This window comes from Balaenoptera physalus, assembly GCF_965194825.1.
Source record: "Balaenoptera physalus genome assembly, chromosome: 9".
NCBI classification, from domain to species: domain Eukaryota; kingdom Metazoa; phylum Chordata; class Mammalia; order Artiodactyla; family Balaenopteridae; genus Balaenoptera; species Balaenoptera physalus.
This window is the reverse complement of record NC_138888.1, coordinates 48,059,875-48,086,941: the sequence shown is the minus strand read 5'-3', so window position 1 is coordinate 48,086,941 and position 27,067 is coordinate 48,059,875. Positions and strand designations below refer to the sequence as shown.

The 27,067-nt window shown below is 38.7% G+C and overlaps 1 protein-coding gene across 1 annotated transcript in view; it reads right to left on the bottom strand.

Annotated features, from left to right (window-relative positions):
* Positions 1-27,067, bottom strand: part of LAMA4 (laminin subunit alpha 4) — a 145,574-nt gene that overhangs the window by 101,668 nt on the left and 16,839 nt on the right. The window contains exon 2 of the mRNA XM_082474319.1: positions 4,452-4,553. Coding sequence (XP_082330445.1) covers positions 4,452-4,553 — 102 coding nt within the window. The remainder of the gene's footprint in view (positions 1-4,451; positions 4,554-27,067) is intronic.

The following is a 27,067-nucleotide window of genomic DNA, read 5'->3' as shown; positions in this document are numbered from 1 at the left end:
AGTTCCTGCCTTTGAATAACTCACTTTGATTAAGTTGTGATAAAAACAGAGAGGTAAACTGAGAAGAATATAGTGTGCCAGGTGCTATGACTCTGCTATGGGTCAGAAAGAAGGGAAAGGTTCTACTCTTCCTGAGAAAGCTAGAGAAGACTTAATGGAGGTGGTGACATTTGAACTAGGCCTTGAAGGATAAGCAAGAAATCCCAGGCAGAGAACAGGGTAACACAAGTTCAGACACAGAGAGTGAAAGTATAGAGTTAGTTTAGGTGGCAGAGAGAAGCTCAGTGGGTCTGGAATAGAAAGCCTTGAAAGATTTTAGAAAGGGGGATGCCTTGATTAGGTTGTGTTTTTTAAAGATGTTTCCATTGCTTGTGAGGAAGACAGATTAGGGGGAGGAGAGTCTGGAGCAGGGCATAATGAGTAGTTGGGAAGCTGCACTAGTGGTCAGGGAGGGATACTGTGGGCATGAATTAAGACAGTGGGAAGGCACAGAACAGAGGAGGCCCTCTCCTAGGTTGAACTGGCAGGATTTGGTGTTCAGCTGAATATTGGTGAAGAGGAAAAGGCAGCTGATGAAGCATCTGGGACATCTAAGCATGGGGGATTGGCAGAATGGTGCTGTCATTAATTGAGGTGGGGAATACAAGAGGAGGAACATGTTCAGGGTTGAGAAAAGAAGGAAAAACAACGTACAGAGAACTTATTATCTGCATTTGGTTCCCATCCTACTCTTACATTGGGGGCACAAAGCAACAGGGGGCTCCACTGAGCTAGCCATACTTAAAATCCTTTGCACACAAATATTAGGACTTTATTTCAAAACTTTAGCCAACATGGAACCAAATCAATCACTATTTGCAAAATTTGGTTTTTCCAAGCTTGCAACAGATTGGAAAATTGTCAAAATTTTAATGTAAGAATTATGCACTTGATTTAGATACCAATTTTATAATTGCAAGTAAAACAGGAAAAAGAATCCCCTATTACTCAATTTCTTCTTTCTATTGGACATCTAATAAGGGTGTTGCTTTATCCATCACACATGCTTAGTCTTAAAGGGATTTACATTGGTTGATTTTGGCTTAATACACATAAAGGACAGTTTGAAAATCAGGAGAAAAATGCTAGTGTCTACAGAAACTAGAGATGTAATATCTTTGCTTTCCTGAATTAGGTTTTAATTAGGCTTTGAGAGTAATAAAAAACTCCTTAGCCTTCAATATGTTGAATGACTTCCTTTTCTCCATTGTGCTTAGGGTGGGGTAGAAGTCCATCTAAATATCAATATATTTTTAATTATAAAATTACTACAGGCAGTTGTAGAACACTTGGGTAGGTATACTGTAAAGTGAAAAGAAGAAAATAAAAGTCCGTCCACATTTCTACCAGCCAGATGTGAATCCTTAACAGCTTGATGATTTTCTTTCTAGATTTCAATTATGTTTTGCAGTTATTTAGTGGTTTCAAATCCAAATCTTTTCATTCAGATTTATATTTTTTCCTGAAATGCTGGCACAGACCTCAAAATCTTTTAATTTTTTTTCTTTGATTGTCACTGAGCAGGTGGGGGTCTCTGCATGTGTTTCTGAAGCGCCCCTGGTCCTCGTACTTTGAACTTCATTATGTTGGTCACGTCCACAAGCATTTTCAAGTAGGTGTTCTGTCCCTACAGCCCTTCAGTCCACACAGTGGAAACCACTTAATCCAGATCCTAGAATAGTGTCAGGCACATAAGTGGTACTCAAAAAATGCTTATTTGTTAAGTGGATAAATGAAATCAACAGATAAACCAATGCTTAATCAAAAGGAACCTGAGGAGCCCGTGCCAGTGGTGAACTTCAAGTCAGATTTTCTCCACTCTAGTTCTGGTCAGTGGGCTCCACGCTTTCTCCTAATGATGAAGCACCAGTTCTTTAGATGGTAACTGGCCTTAGTCATGGCCTCTTCTTGGTTCTCTGTACCTAGCCTCTAGACCGGGGGATAAACTATAGGTTATCAGTGACCAGGCATTCCTATCACTAGCCACCTGTCTGCTTCTGTTTGTTTCTACACCTTGAATCCTTTCTCATGCCTCTTTCGGGAGCTTTCCTAGAGAGTCTGCCATGCCCACTGGAGTTGCCTGGCCTTTAAGGCTCTGCCTAGCTGACTCCACTGAGAACCCTGCCCAAAGCCCCAGTTTTGATAAGATGCAAAGTGGCCCTTTGGAAAGACAACCAATGCATACTGGATTTCATTAGTTAATCCACTTTTCACTTAGCCACCTTTCTGCATTTGAAGAGTTGGCATTCCTCTTGCGAAGAAATCTCTTAAGATTTTTTGGTATGTCTGAAATGGTAGCATAACTTTGTTTACTCTATACATTTTGTCAAATGGCTTAGTTCCTTAAAATCAGTCTGTAAAATATAAGGTCCAATTGAAATTGATCATGGGAATGGAGGAAGAATTAGAAACAAAGAGGGGAAGATAAGACAGAGGCATTACAAGCCTTCAAAATAAAACCAAATGAAATAAAAGAAGGCCATTTATTTTTGGTTGCTTATGGAACATGGGAGAAATGAGTTAGGCCAGGCAAACTGTAAGAACTGATTGAAACTCTGGTGCCCACAGTGAACTGCAAGGTGTTCAGGTGGAGCCGCTGTGTCTTCTCTGGCTCCCTGAACGATGACAAGAAGCTGGGGCTACAGGGCAGAAGCTGAGAAGTAAGATGGCTATTTTCTTTTTTTTTTTTAATGTTCTATCTTGGAACAAAGTAACTGCAGGAAGATCGGCAACTTCCCTGAGTGTGCATATAAATGTTTATACCCTAGCCCATCCCCAAACTTTTATTAGAACTTCGTATGTCCCAAGAGCTATGAAGGAATCACGTGATGACTGCCCCCTTCAGAAGCTCAAGTCCAGGTCAAAGATAAAACCATGATAGCTCTTATTCTGACCAGGTCATTGTAACGAACAGTAGTTTTGTCGTAGGCCTCCATAGGCACTAGCAGGAGGGACATTTTTCCCCTTTAATTTATTTCAGTCTTCCATCTTACTGACTGCCTAACAGCAGCTGATGGGCTGGCCAGTCCTTGTTGTCTTATATTTAAATAAACTAGATGACAAAGAGCCTTCAATTGGTCAAATTATCAGAGATGTACGTTATTAGTTCAAGTGCATCCATGGGATTTTCTTTTCAAATGTCACTGGGATTAAAATAACAGGAAACCGGAGCTGGAAGCATTAGAAAGGGGTAGACTTTGGCAGCTGCGGGTGCCTACACTGCTACAGAGGACATCCTGGATGTAATGGTTATTTAAGAAGACGGGGGAAGGGGAAAACAGAAACGCCTGGACTAAACAAACACTACAAAGAGTTAGCAACGTTTAGTGTTTGCAACTTAATTCTGTCCCTAGAAAAATGTGAATTGTTAGGTTTAAAATAAATGGAAACGTTCTAATTTGCATCTTAATTGTAATACATGAGTAAAATAACACCTTCAAGTACACACCCTGAAGACCACTTATAATCGAAATTATCTGCTTAATACAGACAATTATGCTAATTTTGAGGTAGGTAGGTATATTTAAGTATTCTTGCAGTTTATGCAAAAATATTCTTGCAGTTTTGGAAAGCCTCTTTGCCTCATGGGAACTTCTACTATTACACTGCTGTGTAATAGTATTGCTCATGAAGGAAAACATGATCTTAGGGCATAAGTCTTTAAAAACGTCTCCTATGACCTCTACTGAAGCCACTTCTGGTAAATATTTCAATCCCCATTTTCACTAGGTTGTCAGTCCCTTTAGTGAAAATGGGAAATACGTAGCACGTACTTTTGCTAAAAGGTTTCTCATTCTCCTTCATAAATCTCTATCGTGTTTCACTGTCTATTGGAAAATTCATTTCAGTTAAGGAAAAAAAAAATTCTTTGGGGGCTTGATTACAGAGTTACAAAGACCATAACGCCAAAGCTTTCATTTTTATTAGCTATTTGGTTTAAACTTTTTTTTTTTTTTTTTTTTGTTAAACAAATTTTGATCTATAGACCTGACTATCTTAAGTTGTAAAATAGGCTATGAAACAACTGTTTTATTCCCCTGGTCTATGTGGAGTGAAGCCAAACATATGGCAAACTGTACTATTACAGAGGAATTTGGATGGATGATTTCCTCCTCTGTGTATTATTTTCAAGCCCATCACCAATGGCCGTTAGCAGGAAACCAGCTGCCGAGGGTGGTGGGGCAGTTACTGCTAGGGACACACGCACATTCAGACAGACACCTTGGTGACCACTTACAGTCATATGCAGTTTATATATGAGGTGTTTTACAGGAAAAGTGAAGGGTAAAAGGAAAGCCTGATTAGCAGTTTGCTCCTAGGTAGCTCAAACATCCAGGAAGAATATTTTATCCCCACCCAAGATGCAAAGGCTCACTGCAATATGTGAGAAGTGACAGATGACCCCGACTTACCACACAGAGTCCAGAGCCATCCAAGCACTCGTTGGAATTACCATTACAGTCACAGGGCAAACATTCTCCCGACTGGGCGAAAAAGAATCCGGCGTCGCATTTCTGAAACAGACACAACAAAAGCATCTTCATGACCGAAAAGATCAATTCTGGCCATCATTTTCTGAGAGGAGTAAGAGGAGATGATTGGTAAATGATCTAAATATTTCTTTACAGAACATACTAACATGAACTATTTATACTACCATTCAATGATGTATATCCAATTTTCTTTATGTATCTTTTCTGCCTCTCTTTTCATTTCTTTTCTTTGGTGGGCGGGGGGAGCCTGGGGGCGGGGGGTCCTGCCGAGGTTGGCAGATCAGCCACGGCCCGGACACCACGAGAACAAATGGCGTCCAATTCTCGCGATGCGTAGCCGTTCTCGCGGCAGGAGCTCGTCTCTTCCTCTCCTGCGCCGCGGGGACGCCTGTCACTTCTCGGCAGAACAGGAGCACCTTTAACACAGTGTACCACTGTGAGGAAGTATAAGAAGATTTTAGGTAACAGTGAAGGAGAAATTTTCTAATGTTTTCTTCCAATCCGAAACAAAACAAATCCAAACTATTTGGGTGAGGCACTGCATCACGCTCCCTATGAATAAAGACCTGTGGGTACAGAAATTATTGGCTGTGGCAGAACAACTTAGAGATGTGTCTTTCATAAACTTGAGCTCTTAAAAAAATACGCTTTTCAGATCCTAAAATTTTAAAGGGAGGGGTAAGGAAGTTAATGAGTCCTTACACTTAGCAGGTCCTTCGTGGGCGCTCTTCCTATATTTCATTTGTCCTCGTAACTGCGAGAAACACATTGCTTTCCTTCGTTCCAGTGGTGAGATAATTCAACCCAGAGGTGTGGGTTGTGGTGATGTTAACCGATCTTGCATTTGCTGAATTGCCCTGCCCAAACGTCACTTGTGCTCAGGTTGAGAAACTTTGTGAGATTGTTCTTGGTTTATGCCATTGGGCTTATGGATATGTATTTTATGTTTCTTTGGAATGTTTCAATGCTGCAAGGCAGAAATGACCTCATAGGCCTGGAAGTCCACTCCTTGCCTATCAGACAGATTTACATCTAAAGAATTCCAGACAGATAAGAATCTGGGTTGTTTCCACAAACTTACAGAGGAGGAGGGTTCCCATCACACCCGCCATTGACTCGTAGTTTGTACTGTCTTGGCTACCAGGAAACTTTTCATTGTATCTGGCTGAGATCCCTCTGACTGTTATGCAAACCCATTTCCTCTTGCTTTTTTCTCTGTAGAGAAAGAATCACTAGACACCATAAACAGTATAAAAACCCCATAGTCCTAAAACTAAAATTTAACATATTCCATTTGGAGGAAGTTTAATAGAGCATAATGTCATTTGCCTATGAAGAAAAGGCAAAGAAATTCTGTCTTTCTAAGTGAAGACAAAATAAGGCTGAGAAGGGACCAATTTATAATTTATAATGGAGACTTTGTAGTTGATGGTAAGCCTTTTTCTCAGTTTCCACTAGGGAACAAAAGAGAGGGAAAGGTGCTAAAATTGCAGTAGGAAGCATTTAATTCACATCACCTAATTTCACATATTTCTACCTTCTGTTTCAAAATACAAGAAATACATGTGTTCACTGTGATGCAGTACACGGAAAAAGGAATTCACAGAAACAAGAGTAAGAAAAAAAGACTCACAAAACAGTAATTAATCTTACTATGTGTCATATACTTTAAGCTTCTCTATTTTATTTTATCTTAAAATATATCCTGGTCCTAAGACATAACATTGATTTGATGCCTCATGAATGTGTTGCATCCTGCATTTTGACATTAGGAGGCTTTTAATTATAAAAGGAATGGATGACAGTAGTGAGGGCATTAGTTATCTCAGGAGCCTCCATACCAGTGGTTTCTGAGTTCTCTAACTGACCAAGTTACAGACATCTGATTGGGGGAGTTTCTGATTCAATAGTTCTGATGGTGAAGCCAAAGAATCTACATTTTTTTTTTTATAAAATAAATTTTGTACTTTAAAAATTATTTATTTTAATTAATTCTTCCCCCCAGCCTTATTGAGATATAACTGACATATAATGTTGTATAAGTTTAAGGTGTACAACATGCTGATTTGATATACGTATGTATTGCAAAATGATTACCACCACAGCATTAACTAACAACTCCATCATGTCACATAACTACCATTTCTTTTTGTGGTGAGAACATGTAAGATTTACTCTCTTAGCAACTCTCAAGTGTATAATACAGTATTATTAACTATAATCAAGGTGCTGTACATTAGATAACCAGAATTTGTTAATCTTTTAACTGGAAGTTTGTACCCTTTGACCAACCTCTCCCCGTTTCCCTGTCTCCCCTCCCAGCCCCTGTAACCGCCCTTCTGGTCTCTGTTTCTATGAGTTCCAAGGAGTGGGGCAGAGATTGGAGGTGTATTTGGAAGAGAAAAGCACACTGGTGGTGGCAGGGAGTCTGGTAGAGATGCCTGGAAACAGTACATGAAAAGACCCACTTGTACCATCAGCTATAGTAAGGACCTTCCTCTGGCCCAAGGAATCAAATTTCTGAAAGGGTGTTTTGAAATTGATAGTAGTGCAAGTCTTTTAGGCATTCTCGCAGCTCTTTCTTCTGAAGAAGATAAAGAAAATTAAGATTTGCCCTGAATAAATGCATCATTGTGAATATGACAGTGGCTAATCTCTTATTAGCCTGAGGCCCTGACTAAATTAAGAGACTCATTTTTAAAAAATAAAATTATCACAACATAGGAAAAAAAAAACACCAAAAAAATTGGAAGATTTTGTATTTTAGAAGAGTTTTAGATTTACTGAAAAATTTTGAGGGATCTGTATTTTTAAAAAGCCCCATGAAGATTTCAGTGTGAGACTAGGTTTGGAAGGATTGCTTCAAAGCACCTGTCACAGTACCTTGTACATGTTCATTGCTCAATGAACTTGTGATCGTGATTTGAATGGTTTGGACCAGGACAGGACATCTGAGGTGTATGTGCTGTTGGAAACCAGTGGTTTATCCTGCTAACCTGCTTACCGCTCTCTGCTGGGGCTGGATTGGGTCTCCAGTGTTCCTCAACACAATCCAGGCAGCCACTGCCTTGACTAGACTGTGTACAAGATGAAATCTTTGTTATGCCAAGTTTAGGAGGAGACTTCACTCTGAGAATCTGTCATTATCCACTTAACCGCCCACCAGAGGAAGGTTCTCACCTTGTGTGAAGGATGATTTGGCTCAGGTCTCGTACTATGGGAGATGGGAAGAGAAGGGAGGCAGGGACAGGGTTGTGTGGAATAGTCACTTGGTCCCCTGCCAAGAGGGCAAGGAGGGTTGGAAGCCTGGCCAACTCCTTTCTTGCTGAGTTTTGTACACTTGAAAGGATTGTATTTTCTAACTCATCTATCTAGAGAGGAGGCACCATTTTAAAATTCACATAAAGGCACCATATGGAATAATGGAAGCCCTGGGTATGGGGAGCTTCTGATGTCATTACTAGAGCCCATGCACTGGATACCTTGGACCTTGCGTTGTAGAACTTTAGAGGATTCCTTGAAACAGTAAATTGTTAAGTGGTTCAAGAGAAGCTTGAGTATCCTCAGGAAGAGCTGTTTAAGGTTGTTTCTTTTATCTAAAAACATGTCATCATTTTTTTCGCAGAAAGTTCTGTTAAGTTTTACTGAATCTCTTCTTGAAATTCTATAAGAACTGGCAAAATTGACCTTTGTCATAATATTAAAAGGTAGATATTTTCAAGAATAAAAGTGTGGCTATTTTTTAGTTTTGCTCTTGGTTAACAATCTTTTCTCTAAGTAATTCTAAGACCTGTGCTATTTAGAGGCCTGTGAAAGCTGAATAGTCTTCTCACAAGGAGAATAATGTCTGTATGCTTTCTTTGGAAATATTCTCCAGAATTTACTAAACAAAGATGTGTTTATGTATTATATATGTGTGTGTGTAAGCAAGAGAAGTCCTACAATCAATTTTTAGATGCCACCCTGAACCCTCTTGCCCACATAAGATTGACCTACAGCGGACAGCTGTATAAACACGTGGGTGGGTGATTTAGAGAGCACTCAGGGAGATTTGTATCTTCTGGGATGGTGCCACAACCTTTAAAAAATTGATAATAATAACAAGGATAATAATGACAATAATGATGATGATGATAATGATAATATGGTTACCATTTACTGAGAGCCTGTGTATCAAGTATTGTGATAAGTACTTTATCCATGTTATGGTATTTGCTCTTCACAGCAACTCTGGGAATTAGGTATAAATACCTGCATTTTAGAAATGAACAAACTGAGAGTCAGAGAAGATTAGAAATGTATCCAATGTCACATAGGTTTATAAGAGGTTCGGACTGATCCAAATCTTCTTGTTTCTCTACTATACCATGCTGCCCCTTGTAAGTAAATAAATAAATAAAATTAAAAATTTTATTTAATTTACATTTTAATTAATTGAACATAAATATTTATCATGCTAAGTCACTGCGTTGGTCATGTTGTATAGGTCTTGCATTTTTACCCCACCATAGCTCTATGAGGTAAGTTCTGTTACCTTCATTTTGCAGATGCGGTCTGTGTGGCTTACAGGAATTGTTATTCAGGCCAAGTAACACAGATAAGAAATGGTGGACCCAGAAATTAGATTCTTTGTTTGACTCCTGCATTTGAGCTCTTAACCTGCTGGTGTACCATTAATAACCAAACCCTTCTTGTTGGGCATTTAGGTTATTTCCAATTTTTTGCTGTTATAAACAATCCAGAGCAGGCTGAAATGAATAAAAAATGTAAAATCTCTCCTTTAAGCCCCAGAAAAAATTCTTTAAAAATAGATACATGCTTAAAAATATATACAATCACTAATATATAAAAACCATTGAATGGGAATATTTACTTTTTAAACAACTTATTTCAGCCACATTGTCATTTTGCTTTACACTAAATCACTTGTAGACTTTTTACAGCTCTCTATTCTTAAGCCACTCTGTTACTACAGCTTGCCTCCTGCTCTGACACTGAGATTGGATTAATCAATAATATTTACTTCTGCCTTTGAAGAATAAGAGTTAAAATTGCCATTTGCTTACTTTGTTATGATTAGTGTGATGTCTGGCTTGGAGTAAAAATCAGTATATGTTTACTTGACTAATTTTATATTTATAGAAATCAGAATTAGATAGAACTTAGGAGGAAATTAGTGTGGTGTATCCATGTGCCACTTATATTTAAAGGAACTGGAAATGACAGTGTATATATATGTTGATATCCTTGAAGAAGGCATTATTTCTAGAGGTTCATCGTATAATCACAATGTTAATTATTTCACTAGATGTAATTATAATTAAGGTTGTTTCTTAACAAAAAGGATAACATTTATACAGCTGATTGATCATTTTTGTCCTCATTCAAAGAAATCTCCTTGAAAACACTAGACTTAAACCAACAATACTGTCATCATACAGAACATGCTTTGAATTTTCTTTAAAATTCTTAAATTGTGTTCTTTTGAAGTATAGTCCAGTCTGCATCCTTTGGGTGTGGCAAACTTCTAAAAATCTCTTGGAGTTATCAAATAAAGTGAGTACCAAGCAAAGTAATATTAAGTTAAAAACTCATAAAAATCTCACTGTGTTTTCCAAATATTGTCACAGAGGAGCCAATTAATTGGCCACAAGCCACTACTTTCACATAGATAGTGAATCTCTAAGACCTTCAGAATTTCTGTTGAAAAGCCCAATTGACTAAACAATTTAAATGCTCTCATAGCATTCTTTAGGAATTTGAGGTTTCCAATCACCCGTTAAAATAAACTAACAATAGCAAAAATTGACCAGATTTAGGAGGGGCCTGAAGTTGTCATCTGAGGGTGTGAGACACATCTTGAGATCTCTGAGTAGGTACTTGATGTCCCAGAGAGAAACAGACTCTAATCTCCAGTTCCAACAAAAATAATGAATTAATTATAATAAAATTCCATTATAGAGAGCACATGCCACAGCCCTGTGCCTATTCTAATAGGATTTGACCTAAAATTGGAATAGATATTTGCATTGTGTCTTCAACCAAGGATCTACAAACATTTTACAAATATTGACTCATCTTGCTTTCTGAATTAGACTTGTAAAATTTTGATCCATCAACTTTTGCTTTAATTTACTAAGGCTTAATGTGGAAAGCTTTAAAAAAAACCTCTCTGAATTCATTCACTTGTATCCACAGTCATTGCTACCTTCCAAATTAGTATTCTTCAAATTTAACAGCCCACATTCAATTATGTTTCTGCTTAGGTTTTTGTATGGGTATAATCAGTCCAGTTTTCTCTTGTTTCCAGGCAACAATGATTTCAGCTCCAGTTTTAGTTTTAGTGAATTCCATTTTTTGTTTTAGTGTATTAGTCACCTTAAAATTTAGTCACCTTAAGATTGAATGTTATGCTCACTTAGGAGCTAAAGCTTTGTGCCTTTACTCAGAGTCTCTGGATCTTACACAATGCTGACTTCCATCTGCTTAAAACTTGGGCAGAATTAAGAATCGGATAGTATTCAGGGACCTTCTAATAGGAACCAATTGTTCAATTTAATGTATTTAAAAATAGCAATGTAGCCTTTGCTGAGGAGGAGTGACTTCTAAGAACATATGAATTTATTACATGGGTAGGCATTTCACAGGCTATTTTTTTCTGTGTCTATAAAAATAAAAGATAAAGTATGTGACATGGAAAGCAGTCCCGAATTAAGCTATTGATAACTTTGCCTCTGTATTTTTTCTGGTAGGACTTAACATGTTTTGATTGTTCATATACAAAACTATAATGGAAGTGCCAAAATAAGTTAAAACGCATTATGCAGTGGGTTACAGTTAGCAAGTTGCCTTCTTGATTGACTTTACTTGAATATAGAGAAAATTACCCATGTACCCTCCCTTGTGTCTCTTTAAGCTCTTGTTTGCGTAATTGAAATTCCCCACATTTCAATAGGCGAAGTTAATTTTTAGATTTTGACAGTGATTTCACCATAGCTTGATTAGGAAAGTGTTTTCAACATTCCTCAGGGGTTTATCCAGTTCAGAGATATTTTTTCTTAGGATTGGCATAAATAAAGCTGGTGTATCAGCTGAACACAAACTATGGTACTGGTTTCTCCTAGTTGGCTCTTAGAGCTACCTTTGTGCTTATTGCTTGGGAGCTCTGTCTGCCATTCCGTGGCAAACTTGCAAAACACTCCAGCCCTCAATTTAATCACCACATGAATTAGAGACAATGATTTAGGTCCCGAGGAATTCTGAGGAGCACAGCACTGCTATCTTGTCCACAGTTAAGCCAGGTCCTTTAATTTTGTAGAGTGGAGAGATAGTTATCATGGCATTTACTTTACATTTATGTGGCTATTCCTCAGCACTCTTTATGGGTCTTTTGGGTATTCTCTTGGGCGTGGAAACCAGTGCTCCACTCAAAGGTCTCAGATAACTGTTCTCAAGTCCTGCACTTGATCAAATGCTTATTTGGACTTTTAGATACCAACAGACTCAGGCTGTGATGAAGTACTTACCACACTTGCTAATAAATAGCTCTCTTTAGTTGTAAAACTAAAAGGATCAAACAAGAAAAGTTTAGAGCCCTAAAGCCATAAAGATTTTCCTTTTGAAGTGTTGGATTGGAGGATGATTATGTTCATTAATACTGATGAAAATTTCTTTAATTTTCTCCTTGAAAAAGTTATTTAAAACACTTTATAAGTTGCTCATTTATAGTAGTGATTGCCACTTATAAAACATAATGGGGCTTTAGCAGTGCCTTTTTTCCTTCGATTTTTCTTAAAAAAAGAAATCTGCTAACATCTGGCTTTTTGCTCCGGGTCCTCCTCACATTGCCTCATGTAACTGGCTTGTGCTTTTCACTTCTCGCCTTCCAGGCTGTGGTTACACAACATAGCCTCTGCCAGATTTTTTTTTATATCTGAAAACTGACTCAGTTTTATTTAATTTACTGGGGCAAATGCCATGGACACATTTCCAAGAAAGGAAGAGATGCGGACCACAAGGGCTAGCCTTAAGAGCAAGGAGAGAGGAATGACTTCAGAGTTACAAGGTTTAGGGGATTTTGATATGACTCCTTAACCGCTTAGTAGGAAGCAGTGTTGTGAGATGACAGGCATCTCTGTCCTCTTCAACTGGTTTTTGTGAATAATAACAGCGAATATTTATTGACAGACACCAGCCCTGAGCTAAGTGCTCTTTATATTCTGATTTGATCATTACCATTTAATAGCCCACAGGATTGCAAATGTCTGCCTAAATTACCATTACTTTTTACAGGAAATTGGGAAGTTTAATTGTCTATAAACTGACTATGGGTTCTGTTCAGTATGCCCAGGGAAGGCAGCAGTGCTTCCTTAGGCGAGTTCTCTGGTTGGGGTATTCTGTCAGTTTCCATTGCTAGTAGATGTACCTGTTTCTGTCTTGAGGTGCCCTGTGTACTTCATTGCTACCTTCACACTGGACCATTCAGGATGCAAAGCAAAATATGACTAGCAGTACCTGTCATTCTTTATGCTCTTCCTTGTGGGTCTATGCATCACTGAAGAAATGCTATGGTGAATTAGTAGGAAAGGAGAAATGCATCCCAAATCTCTACTCTACCCATTTATTCTCAGGAGATAATCTTTCCACTTTTGATGAGAAAGTGGAGGTCATTGGGTGGAAAATCTCATACTATCTATCTCTCTTCTCATTCTCAAAATTCGTCTTTATCTTGACTCATCCTAATGTCCTCTGCCCACCTCAGAGGAGGTAGTGCTTCTCTGGTTGTTAGGAAAGACTAGCCCTCTATCCGTGCTCTGGGGCTTACACACCTGTGGCCAGCAGGCTCTGTCCCATCACCTAGCCTCCCTCCCTCACATGCCACCCATCTCTTTGCACCCACAGGGATGAGGAGAAGCAGCGTACAGTTAAGTGCTGGGTCTTGTGTTGGATGAGCCCTGACTTCTTCCCCCAGGTTCAGATTCTAAGAACACCTTCCTTCAGCTCTGCCTCTTCTTCATTTTCCTCCGTTCTTGCCCAGCCAGGCTTGGTGAGTGAGAACTCAGTCACACTGGCTCTGCTTCCTTCATGCCAACCTATGCCTCTATCCATCATCCAGTTTCTGTCTCCGTGGTGCCACTGAAACTGCCCTGACAAAGCTGTTGGGTGATGTCTTTGCTTTTCCAATGTTACTTGTTCTTATTCCAGTACTTAATATTTTTGAAATTCCCTCCTTGAAATTCTCTCTTCTCTCTGCAGGACAACTCCCACTTTAGGTTTTTCTCCTGCCTCTTTTTCTCAGTATCTGTGGGGGAAGCATTTGGGGGGAAGGAAGGTAGGTTGTTCCTCTTCCTCTGCTGCCCCTGCATTGTAGGTGTTCCCCAAGATAACCTCTGTATCCCTCTTTTCTATCAACACACTCTTGCTGGATGAGGTCAACCTCTGCCACAGTTTCAGCCTCCATTTATATTCTGGTAACTCCCCAAACTCTCTACATAACCCTGATCTCACTCTTTTAGTCCACACTCTTGTTTCCAAGTACTTGTTAGACAAGTCCTTCTCCAGCTCTGTAGGCACATGGAGTTAAATGTGCCCCACACTGACCTTATTATATTCTCTCCCCAATCTGTTTTTCTCCTTATATCTCAGTTAATGATAAAGATTATGGAACATAAAGGGAAAAAGTAATGGATTAATGCTTTTAAATCACATGAATGTATTTTGCATTAATGTAGTTTTTGGAAATGCTTCCAGAAGAGTGAACTCTGCAAGGATCAGAGAATCGTTTGCATATAGAATGACAAAGTTTAAGAACTCACGTTTTATCTCTTCCTTTTTACAAGCACTTTGCTATCATTGTTTATTTCAAATGTATGGTTTAAATGGAGGTAAATGAAGTATCACAGAGGTTAGAGTCTCAAGTTAGAAACGACCTTACACAATTCTGATCTGTTATAAATTTACTCTCTAAATGAATATCTCTATCTATGTGGACGGTAGGACTGGATGTTCTCCAAATTAATTTCTGTGTAGAATACCATGTTTATCAAGGTTAAGTAACTGGAATGTGCTAAGTTGAAGCTTATGTGTTTGTTATATTATTAAAACTCAACAGTTACCACAGCGACTGCTTAGAACTTAGACAACAAAAGATTTCTCAGGGAGGAGAATTTTGTCATGGACATTATTTAGAATTGCTGGCACACAGTGCTAATAAAAAGCAGACTGTGGTTTAGTAAGTTTTATTATTGTTTTAAAATTCTCTGTACACAATGCACCCCTATTGCCTCCACCTGAGTGAGACTGATCCCACCTCCTATCACCCTTTGTATACTGTTGCCTCATAGAGTTTGCACTATTCCTCTGAGATATTTACCAAGATGACTCTTCCTCCTTGTTCCTAATACCACTGTTTAGGTCAGAATCTTGGCGTTTCTCTCCTGGATTATCATAATTACATTTACTCTACTCTCTTGGTCACCAGGCTTTCTCCCTTCCGGTCCATTCTTTATTACCAGAATTAATTTTTAAAAACCTTATCATACTGCTTTTCTGCTTCAGACCTCCCAGTGGCTCTTCATTCATTGCATACATGAGTAAGTAAAATTCCTTAGCATGACATACAAGGCTTCTATTTCACAGTAAAATCCTAACTATCTCTTCAGGTTCAACCTTGGCTCCCTCTGCTCTAATTAAACTACATGTTTCCCTCCTCCCCCAACATACCATTCTCTTGACCAGCTTGACTTTGCATGTACTGTGCAAAGGGTCTTGGGGTGCCTTTCCCTCATCATCACCTATGAATCCTTTCCTCAGTCTCAGACTCAGTTGCTCTTCCTCTGCATTCACGTGGCACTCTGCACACACCTCATTAGAGCACATGGAACATGCTATTGCAAGTTTTAATCTACACTCCAGCCTCCCTGAAATCACTGTGAGCTCCTTGAGAACAGGGAGTGTCTTATTCAACTTTGTATCCTTATCACCTATCAGAGTGATTAACAAATAGCAAGTAGGTGCTGAAAATATGTTAGTTGAAAAAATGGATTTGAACCTGGAAAGAATGAACCAAGAGAGGGAAAATCATGTAAAAACTTTGGAGAGAAATTTGGCAAATCTCACAAGTGAAGATCTCCAATCATGAATGATCTTTAAAAAATAATATTAAGGAAAAAAGCAAGCTGCAGTATAGAAACAGTATGATATTTATATTGTATTTTAAAACATGCAAAATAATTTTGTGTTATACACTGTGTAGGGCTGCATGCATATAAAGAAAAGTAAAAGAAATAAATGGGAACCTAAGAAATCAGGCAATTTAAGGGTAAAGGAGAGGAATGAGATTGAGGATATATGGGCTTAACTATATTGGCAATATTTTATTTCTTAACATACATGGAGGGGATACAAATGCTCATGAGAAAGAAAGAAAAGAAAAGAAAGAAAGAAAGTAAAAGAAAGAAAGGAAGAGAAAGAAAGGAAGAAAGGGAAGGGAGAAAGAAAGAAAAAGAAAAGGAAGAAAGGAAGAAAAAAGAAAGAAAAAGAGAGGAAGGAAGGAGGGGAGGGGAGGGAGGAAGGAAGGAAAGAAAGAAAGACAAAAGATCCCACTTAGGTTGGCTGGCTATTGGATTTCCATGTCTAGACCTGGTAAGGTCTCTAAAACATCATCTCTAGGAAGTGACTAATGTGGTCATGACAATAGATTCAGCTGCTTGTGTATAATTTCCCTAACTTCCTTGTTATTCATTTTATGAACCATTATCATTACACACAGTTAAAAAAAATAAGCAGAGGAACATTCCTTACTTAATTTGTTCTTCCTTTGTTTTTCATCATACAGCTAGTAGCTACCTCATCCCATGTGGAAGCCTTTCACGTGTCTGTATACGTCTCAGTTAAAACATACACCAGCTTTTAGGTTCTTCTAAAATGTTCAAATGACTGCTTAATTTGATTTCCACTAGTTAATTTATTCTATCAGTAAAGCTACATGTCCTAGGCTACCTGTGCAATCTGGAGGACTTTTAGGGTGCTTATTCTAGTTGGGGCTTACTAATTTAAGGCAGAGGTAAAAGAGTCTCAAAATAGTGCACAATACTCCCATTTTCCAATGACTGAGAAACTAAAATGTTAAAATCCATGTGAGATGGTTTACAGGCTAGTTTTCTGTTCTAAGAGGGGAGTTGGAGTCCAAACTCAGACTCCTGCCTCCTCAGGGACCAAGACAGCCAATAGTGGGAACCCCAAGCATCTCTGGCTTTAAACTGGCAGAACATGGCAGAGTGACCCACAAACTCAGCTAAAGGTTGCCCTCTCCAGCTGGCCTGGAGCTGAAAAAGGGGAATGGGAAAAGACTGTGCAATGATTCAAACGAAATGAAGCTGACTTACGGAATTTAAGATTATGTTCTTATACTTGGTTAGTCTTTTGGGGGTATATTCTCTTCTCCATTATTCCTTTACATGAAACTAAAATAATTTGTAAATTACAACAGCTAATTGCAGCAGGTACTTCTGGAAAGGGTTCCCCCACTAGAAAGGAAATGGAAAAAGCCATGAATTTTGAAAGAGGGCTTGTCATTGATTTAGTCAATCAGTCAGTCAGGGGCCCAGTAGGAAACAGAATTCACTTTAGAGGATTCAAGTGAAGAGAAGGAAGACATGAGAATGGATGGATGGGGAGGTTAATGCAGCAAGGAATACAGAGGCCATGGGAACAGAAGCCTAGCACCCCTAGGGCCCAAGGAACAAAGAAAGCTCTTACTCTCGCCTCTTACAGAGAGGCCAGAGCTGTGAAGGAGATGCCCCCATTGGACCTGCAGGGGTGGGGAGTCACAGCTTCTGCCCAAGAGGCAATGGTGAGGCAGAGAGGGAGCAGGGCAGAACTGCCCCACCTCTCTACTCTCCTTTCTGACTCAGCAGGGGAGCCTGAGTGAGGAGTCTTCAGGGGTCTGCCTCTGGAGGCAGAGCAAGGTGGGTAGGCAGGCACAGCTAGGGTCTGGGGGGAATATAAGTGGGCAAGTGGAGAGTAAGCAACACACCCTCATTCCCAGGGGTGTGGCAGGAGAAGGTACTCAAGCAGCAATATGAAATAATTGACCTGCTAGCTCTTTATCTGGGGATGATTCAAATGGTCCCCATTTGAAGTAGATGTAGAAAATGACATCTGATTGACTTTCTCAGACAGTCCAGGCCAAGGCCGCTTTCAAATAATCAAATTGCCTTTACCAAATCTTTGAAGGCTCATTTAAAAATGTTAATTTACTAATTAGGATGGTTTCGAACACTAAAACAGAAGCAAAGTCAGCTTTTGTTAGAAAATCATTAAATGTGATACCAGAAATTACTGTGACTGTGTGGATTGAGCTAGAACTAGGCTAAAAGTTTAGGATTATTTATATCCAGTTATTTTGTTTTGGAAGTAGAGTTGATTTACAATGTTGTGTTTCTGATGTACAGCAAAGCGATTCAGTTATACATACACACACACACACATATATGTATGCTTTTTCATATTCTTTTCCATTATGGTTTACAGGGTATTAAATATAATTCCTTGTGCTATATAGTAGGACCTTGTTGTTTATCTATATCCAGCTGTTTTTTAATCACATCTTCCTTGCGGCCCCACTCCTCGCTTTGTTGGTGGAGAGCAGTGCATCTCCTTCATGTTTTTTGCCTCCTTAGAGAGCCCTGTTCTTCAGCCTTCCTGAGGCATAAGCCTCTGAAAACAGGCAAAACCATAACCACACCCATGATCTCTTCCAACATCCTGAACTCAGCTTTACGTTTCATATACATTTAATCAACTCTTGGGAGATAACAATTCTCTGTTGAAGTGGAAAGGTCTTTTTTAGCTGTAATCATCCTAAATATTAATTTGGGGGTTATAACAGATTTTTAAGTGGGTCCATTAGGGGCCACAGTCAGGAAAGAGCATGGATATAAGTGCTTCTTACAAGAAATATGTTTGGAATAGCCAGTAATGGACTGAAAAGAGTTAGCAAATTGACTTCTATTCATCTGGAGGCTGAAGCTGCACCATCTAAAGATGGATTGCACTTCACATATTTGGACTCTTCTTTCATAATTTATAACAATCTGGGAAAAGTGACATATTTCCCCTGTTCAGTTGATGGAGCATATTTTTAGGGAATCTAAATAGATAACGAGTTTGTATTCAAAGGTGGGATCCCTTTCAAGTATCAATTTTTATAGGTTTCTCAGTATAATTGCAGTCAGTTAATTGTTAAATCAAGAAGATTAAGAGCATTTCATAGGTAGGGGGAAATTTTCTTTTCGAATGTATTCTCTCTGTCCCTCTTTTTATCCCTTATTCTTCCAACAGCTTACAAATCCTCCCCGGCCCCCCGCCGCCCCCCACCCTGTAGCACATCTCTTTAGGTAATTTTTCTTTAGAATTTGCACCCCAAATTGTCAGAATATGTTGAAAATCTACTCTTTGGCATTTTAAGAAGTGCACACATGTATATCCATGTTCAAGTCCCCATCTGTCAACCATGTACCTGGCAGCCATTCAGTTTTGTACATATTTGTTGAGTGAATGAATCAATTTCTTCTCCATATATGCTTCCATTGAGGATACCCCCAGCTTCTAGACATCACTGTTTTATCTCCTATGTGCATTGATGTGGTGCACTACAGTCTGTTTCTTACAGGAGCCATAATTCCCTATAGTTACATCCTCTGGAGACAACTGGGAGCAGTGGAAAGCATGAGGTCTTGATTCCAGTTCCAGTTCTACTACTGGGTAACCTGGCCTAGCTTATTTAATGCTAGGTCTCAGTTTCTCTTTCTGAAAAAAATGGGAGTGATCACCATATTATCTCTTAGAGTGGTTGTGAGTATCAACTAATACTGTGCAGTTAAAGTCCAATGGAAGGGTATAGAAGGGGTTCAGTAGCTAGTAGTTTCCTCCCTTCCTTTTGGATGTGTCTGTGCCAGCGTTATCTGTTTTAACTGGCAGCTTTTCAGTAAGCTGTAAGTCTTTCTTTATGGGACACAGCTCAGCAATGACCCCTGAAGTTACTGGTTCATTGTCTTTCTTCCTCAGAAGACTTAGCTCCCAGAGAACAGAATCTGGATTTGTCTGTCTTGTCACTGTATCCTCAGTGCCTTGCACAGCAGGTGCTTAATGAATATGTAGTGAATGTATGGCACTATACGTACATTGGTATTATAGAATCACAGGATTCCAGAGCTGCCAAGGATCTTAGTTGTTCCTTCATCTAACCTCGTATTTAAAGTTTGGAAAACTGCAACCGAGAAAAGTAAGGGACTCATCTAAAGTCACGTACATAGAGCAAGTTAATGCCACCCTTAGTGCACCTTCCACTAAACCACACTTCTTGATGATGATGAAAAAAGGGATGTTAAGAATGGTGGGGGCTGTTCTGGGGCTGCAAACAGGCCCACACTGTCCACTTCTGCCTTTCCCAGGCTTATCTGGGATAAAAGTCAACTCTGCTCATGGTTATCAGATTTATCAAGAATCTCATTTCCAGTAGTACCATCGCCCTTATTTCACAGGTGAGTGCCATCATCATCCAAAGTTCTGACTACCACTCCCCAGGCATGAGGATGAGGGAATGGGGTGGGATGGGATGGAGAAGTGGGGGCAGGTGAGGGGGAGAACACTTTTTAAATCTTGCTCAGGTTTGCTCTGTGTGGCTCAGCTGAGATAGGAAACCTTGTCCATCGGCCCTCTGTAATTACTAGATCTGGCATATGGCGATTATTTGTAATTTAAATATAATAATTTATAACTGGTGTTTCAATTTTTAGCAGTTTCTATTTAGTGCAGATAGAAATAGACTGTGAAGCAAATAATGTAATTACTCATTAGAGAAGTCAACTCTTGTTAGAAGCTGGTTGTATGACCTCCAGCTGCATCCCTGACACCTCCCTTGTTTCGTTTGAGAGATCTGACAATGGGCCTTGGGAAAGGATGCCCCTTTGTGTAACATACACCAGCGGGTATGCAGGTGTTTCCCTTATGAATCAGAAGCAGATGTCTGGTTGGGCAGAATGTATGACAGCTTGACCCACCTAACAGGAAAACTCTGACCTATAAATTGCACTAATAAAATACCATCACTACAGTTTTGACTGGGCCATGAAACTAACACCATCGCCCTTCAACACTGAGAGAGGCTAGATCCCACAGAGGGTTTGTGACTGGCTCAAAACTTAGGATTGTAAGTTGAACCTACACGCTGCCTTTGATATATTTTATAAGACAAATTTTATGAGGCAAATGACAGTGAGATCTTACCTCAAGTGTTCTTATTTGTAAAATGGGAGCAGTAGAATTCATTAAACTAACATTTTACATCTCTACAATGTGTCAAGCACCTAAAAGGCTCAGGAGAATGAATTTTCAGCCCACGACTGAAGTATTTCAGAGTGGTGGTCTGTTCAGGGTCTCTGATGACAGGGCCATTTTCAAACAGTTCAAGAATAAACAAATATATCAAACACCAACTGCTTACAGAAAGCAACGCAAATGAGTTACCATCCTGCCCATTCAGCTCCTCAATTTGGGGAGCTAATTAAAACAGAACAATAACAGAAAAACTTTTCCAACAAGTGGTAAATCTATACGAACAAAATTTTAACTACAATGTCATGAACTGTTCCTAAGTTCTGTTATTTTTAGAACATGAATGAGATTCAAAGTTGGTACAGAATTTCCATTCTTTTCATGTTATTTGGTATTGTTTCCTACAATTTTCCTCCCTAACTTCCCTCCCCTAAAATTTTATTTCGTGATTTTGGTAAAATACTATTTAATTTAAATCTTTATTTCATTCAGTTTTACATTGATAAATGGCATAAATAACCTGCACATTTTCCTTTTTGTAAAAATTTTGAAGGGTAGTTTCAGAATTACTTTACAACCTGATATTATCTCTTTATAGCTTTTAAATTTTGCCCCCAAATTACTGTTTTGATCCAGATAGTTAACTGTGTTAAAGCATGTTTATAAAAGTGAAGGTAAAGTACACAAAGTGAAAAGAAAATGACTGCAAAGGAGATGGCAATGCCTCAAGTGCTATAGCTCTGTTCTCTGCACTGCTGTTTTAATGACAGCAAAATAATACACATTTATGAAAGGAAATGGATGAGGAAGGCTGAGAATGTTTGATTTAAAGTAATTTTGTTATCTGTAATTTGAGGGGGAAAAATTGTGCTGCTTTTAAAACAATACTTTAGTTACAGATGTTTCCAGACCCCTTCCCTGATCCAAGGAAACAAAATACCATTCAGCAACAAGCCCAGATTTAGAGATGGGGCTTGGTCCAATATAAACATTTCTTAGCTAGACCTTCTCCATGAAAGTGCATAGTCAATTTTTCCATATACAGTGGGAAAGACAAAGCTTTTAGCTTAAAAGGCATTCTCGCCCGTAGCACAGAGCTCCTGGAATGAACAGCCTAGGGATGTCATGGTTCATTACTGATGTCAAGCTGAATGCTGATTTGTTCATCAGAGGTATATGACAGGATTATGTCAGAATGGACACATGCCACAAACAGAAAACTCAGCACCGTTTTGGCTTTCAGTACTTGGTATGGTCATTTATTCATTCTGTCTCTCTGTTTCATGTAGCACTGTTTACCCAGGGCCCAGTTTAGGGTGTGGCACAAAGCAGGCATTCAACAAATAAGGAATGCATGAACTATTTTCTTGAGCAACTATTATACTGAAGGCACTTGGCCAGTCAATTTGGGGAATCAGAAGATGAATCATGGACACTGCTGGCCTCCAGGAGTTTAGTGAGGGCATTTAAGGTGCATATGTAACTTACTATAATATATGGTAGAAAGTGCTAAGAATCATAGTATAGAAGAGGTACAGAGAAATGCTGAGAGAGTAAAGAGGAAGGGGAAATTACTTTTAACATGGAGGTGGGGGATGGATCAAGAATGGTTCTTCAGAGGAGGTGGCATTTTTGCACGGTTTTCTTAAAGGAGAAGGCTGAAGCCTAAAGGCTGGAAAACATAGGGTGTTTTTTAGTCACTTCCCATAAGGCAGAGAGGCTCAAACTTATATTCCTTTTGTTGTTTTATTGCTCAAACTAAGCATCCTCCCCCCCGCCCCGTAATCTACTTCAATAAAAGAGACCAGACGGACTGACTTTTTTTCTACTTTCTGTGATCTTCTTTGGAAGGATTAGTTTAATATCAGCAATTAAACTCATGTGACATCTTCAGCAACATTCTGGCTTACAGTATACTAACACGGAGATACCACTCTCTGTCCCCATATTGTAGATAATACTGGAGGCATGCCCAAATCCCTGAACTAAGTGTTAGGTATGCCTAGAAGCCTGATTAATTCTTTGTGGTCACCAGGATCCCATAAGGGACTGTCATGTGGCTTAAAAGTTAGGAGTTTGGAATTGACAATAATTTCCAAGTTATAATTTATGCGTAGGGATAATGCCATTCAACTGTAAGAAGAGAATATTTTTATATCCTCTTTCATTCTGCTAATGCATTTTACCCAAAGTGAGATGAGCAAAAGAATGGTAATAGGAATACTTGGTTGTGTGGCTCTCTCGGTAGCTACAAGATTGAATTGACTGAGAATATATCAATAATTAAAGCAAGAACCTGGTACACTTGGTTTTTAATACTCTACTCTCAATAGCCCAGTCACTGAACAGCTGAAATAGAGCAAAAATCTATCCTCATTTAAAGCTTCAACTGCTTTTTCAGTTTTTTCTCCTTTTTAAAAAAGGACTTAATTGATATTTATAGGACATTCCATCCAGAAACAACAGAATACACTTTCTTCTCAAGTGCTCTTGGAACATTATCCAGGATAGATCATATCTTGGGTCACAAATCAAGCCTTGGTAAATTTAAGAAAATTGAAATAGTGTCAAGTATCTTTTCCGACCACAATGCTATGAGACTAGATATCAATTACAGGAAAAAATCTGTAAAAAATACAAACACATGGAGGCTAAACAATACACTACTAAATAACCAAGAGATCACTAAAGAAATCAAAGAGGAAATTAAAAAATACCTAGAAACAGACAATGAAAACATCATGACCCAAAACCTATGGGATGCAGCAAAAGGAGTTCTAAGAGGGAAGTTTATAGCAATACAATCCCACCTCAAGAAACAAGAAACATCTCAAATAAACAACCTAACCTTACACGTAAAGCAATTAGAGAAAGAAGAACAAAAAAAAACCCCCCAAAGTTAGCAGAAGGAAAGAAATCATAAGGATCAGATCAGAAATAAATGAAAAAGAAATGAAGGAAACAATAGCAAAGATCAATAAAACTAAAAGCTGGTTCTTTGAGAAGATAAACAAAATTGATAAACCATTAGCCAGACTCATCAAGAAAAAAAGGGAGAAGACTCAAATCAATAGAATTAGAAATGAAAAAGGAGAAGTAACAACTGACACTGCAGAAATACAAAGGATCATGAGAGATTACTGCAAGCAACTCTATGCCAATAAAATGGACAACCTGGAAGAAATGGAAAAATTCTTAGAAAAGCACAACCTTCTGAGACTGAACCAGGAAGAAATAGAAAATATAAACAGACCAATCACAAGTAATGAAATTGAACCTGTGATAAAAAATCTTCCAACAAACAAAAGCCCAGGACCAGATGGCTTCACAGGCGAATTCTATCAAACATTTAGAGAAGAGCTAACACCTATCCTTCTCAAACTCTTTCAAAATATAGCATAGGGAGGAACACTCCCCAACTCATTCTATGATGCCACCACCACCCTGATACCAAAACCAGACAAAGATATCACAAAGAAAGAAAACTACAGGCCAATATCACTGATGAATATAGGTACAAAAATCCTCAACAAAATACTAGCAAACAGAATCCAACAGCACATTAAAAGGATCATAAACCATGATCAAGTGGGGTTTATCCCAGGAATGCAAGGATTCTTCAATATATGCAAATCAATCAATGTGATAAACCAAATTAACAAACTGAAGGAGAAAAACAATATGATCATCTCAATAGAGGCAGAAAAAGCTTTTGACAAAATTCAACACCCATGTATGATTAAAAACCCTCCAGAAAGTAGGCACAGAGGGAACGTACCTCAACATAATAAAGGCCATATATGACAAACCCACAGCCAACATCGTTCTCAATGGTGAAAAACTGAAGCCATTTCCTCTAAGATAAGGAACAAGACAAGGTTGTCCACTCTCACCACTATTATTCAACATTGTTTTGGAAGTTTTAGCCACAGCAATCAGAGGAGAAAAAGAAATAAAAGGAATCCAAATTGGAAAAGAAGTAAAGTTGTCACCGTTTGCAGATGACATGATACTATACATAGAGAATCCTAAAGATGCTACCAGAAAACCACTAGATCTAATCAATGAATTTGGTAAAGTAGCAGGATACAAAATTAACACACAGAAATGTCTTGCATTCCTATACACCAGTGATGAAAAATCTGAAAGAGAAATTAAGGAAACACTCCCATTTACCATTGCAACAAAAAGAATAAAATACCTAGGAATAGCCTACCCAAGGAGACGAAAGACCTGTACTCAGAAAACTATAAGACACTGATGAAAGAAATGAAAGGTGATACAAACAGATGGAGAGATATACCATGTTCTTGGATTGGAAGAATCAACATTGTGCAAATGACTGTACTACCCAAAGCAATCTACAGATCCAATGCAATCCCTATCAAACTACCAATGGCATTTTTCACAGAACTAGAACACAAAATTTCACAATTTGTATGGAAACACAAAAGACCCCGAATAGCCAAAGCAATCTTGAGAAAGAAAAATGGAGCTGGCGGAATCAGGCTCCCTGACTTCAGACTATACTACAGAGCTACAGTAATCAAGACAGTATGGTACTGGCACAAAAACAGAAATATAGATCAATGGAACAGGATAGAAAGCCCAGAGATAAACCCACACACATATGGTCACCTTAGCTTTGATCAAGGAGACAAGATATACAATGGAGAAAAGACAGCCTCTTCAACAAGTGGTGCTGGGAAAACTGGACAGCTACATGTAAAAGAATGAAATTAGGACACTCCCTAACACCATACACAAAAATAAACTCAAGATGGATTAAAGACCTAAATGTAAGGCCAGACACTATCAAACTCTTAGAGGAAAACATAGGCAGAACACTGTATGACGTCAATCACAGCAAGATCCTTTTTGACCCACCTCCTAGAGAAATGGAAACAAAAACAAAAATAAACAAATGGGACCTAATGAAACTTAAAAGCTTTTGCACAGCAAAGGAAAACATAAACAAGATGAAAAGACTACCCTCAGAATGGGAGAAAATATTTGCAAATGAAGCAACTGACAAAGGATTAATCTCCAAAATTTACAAGCAGCTCATGCAGCTCAATATCAAAAAAAGAAACAACCCAGTCCAAAAATGGGCAGAAGACCTAAATAGACACTTCTCCTAAGAAGATATACAGATTGCCAGCAAACACATGAAAGGATGCTCAACATCACTAATCATTAGAGAAATGCAAATCAAAACTACAATGAGGTATCACCTCACACCAGTCAGAATGGCCATCATCAGAAACTCTACAAACAATAAATGCTGGAGAGGGTGTGGAGAAAAGGGAACCCTCTTGCACTGTTGGTGGGAATGTAAATTGATATAGCCACTATGGAGAACAGTATGGAGGTTCCTTATAAAACTAAAAATAGAACTACCATACGACCCAGCAATCCCACTACTGGGCATATACCCTGAGAAAACCATAATTCAAAGAGTCATGTACCACAATGTTCATTGCAGCTCTATTTACAGTAGCCAGGACATGGAAGCAACCTAAGTGTCCATTGACAGATGCATGGATAAAGAAGATGTGGCACATATATACAATGGAATATTACTCAGCCATAAAAAGAAACGAAATTGAGTTATTTGTAGTGAGGTGGATGGACCTAGAGTCTGTCATACAGAGTGAAGTAAGTCAGAAAGAGAAAAACAAATACCATATATTAACACATATATATGGAATCTAAAAAAAAAAAATGGTTCTGAAGAGCTTAGGGGCAGGACAGGAATAAAGACGCAGATGTAGAGAATGGACTTGAGGACACGGGGAGGGGGAAGGGTAAGCTGGGACGAAATGAGAGAGTGGCATTGACATATATACACTACTAAATGTAAAATAGATAGCTAGTGGGAAGCAGCTGCGTGGCACAGGGTGATCAGCTCGGTGCTTTGTGACCACCTAGAGGGGTGGGATAGGGAGGGTGGGAGGGTGGGAGGGAGACGCAAGAGGGAGGAGATATGGGGATATATGTATATGTATAGCTGATTCACTTTGTTGTACAGCAGAAACTAACACCCCATTGTAAAGTAATTATACTTCAATAAAGATGTTAAAAAAAAAAGTGAATAGCATATAAAGAAAAAAAGTTTGTAAATTTCTTAGACGATGTGAACTATGTTCCAAGGAAATCCATGCTGACTCATGATTTTGAGGAGAAAGCACATTTTC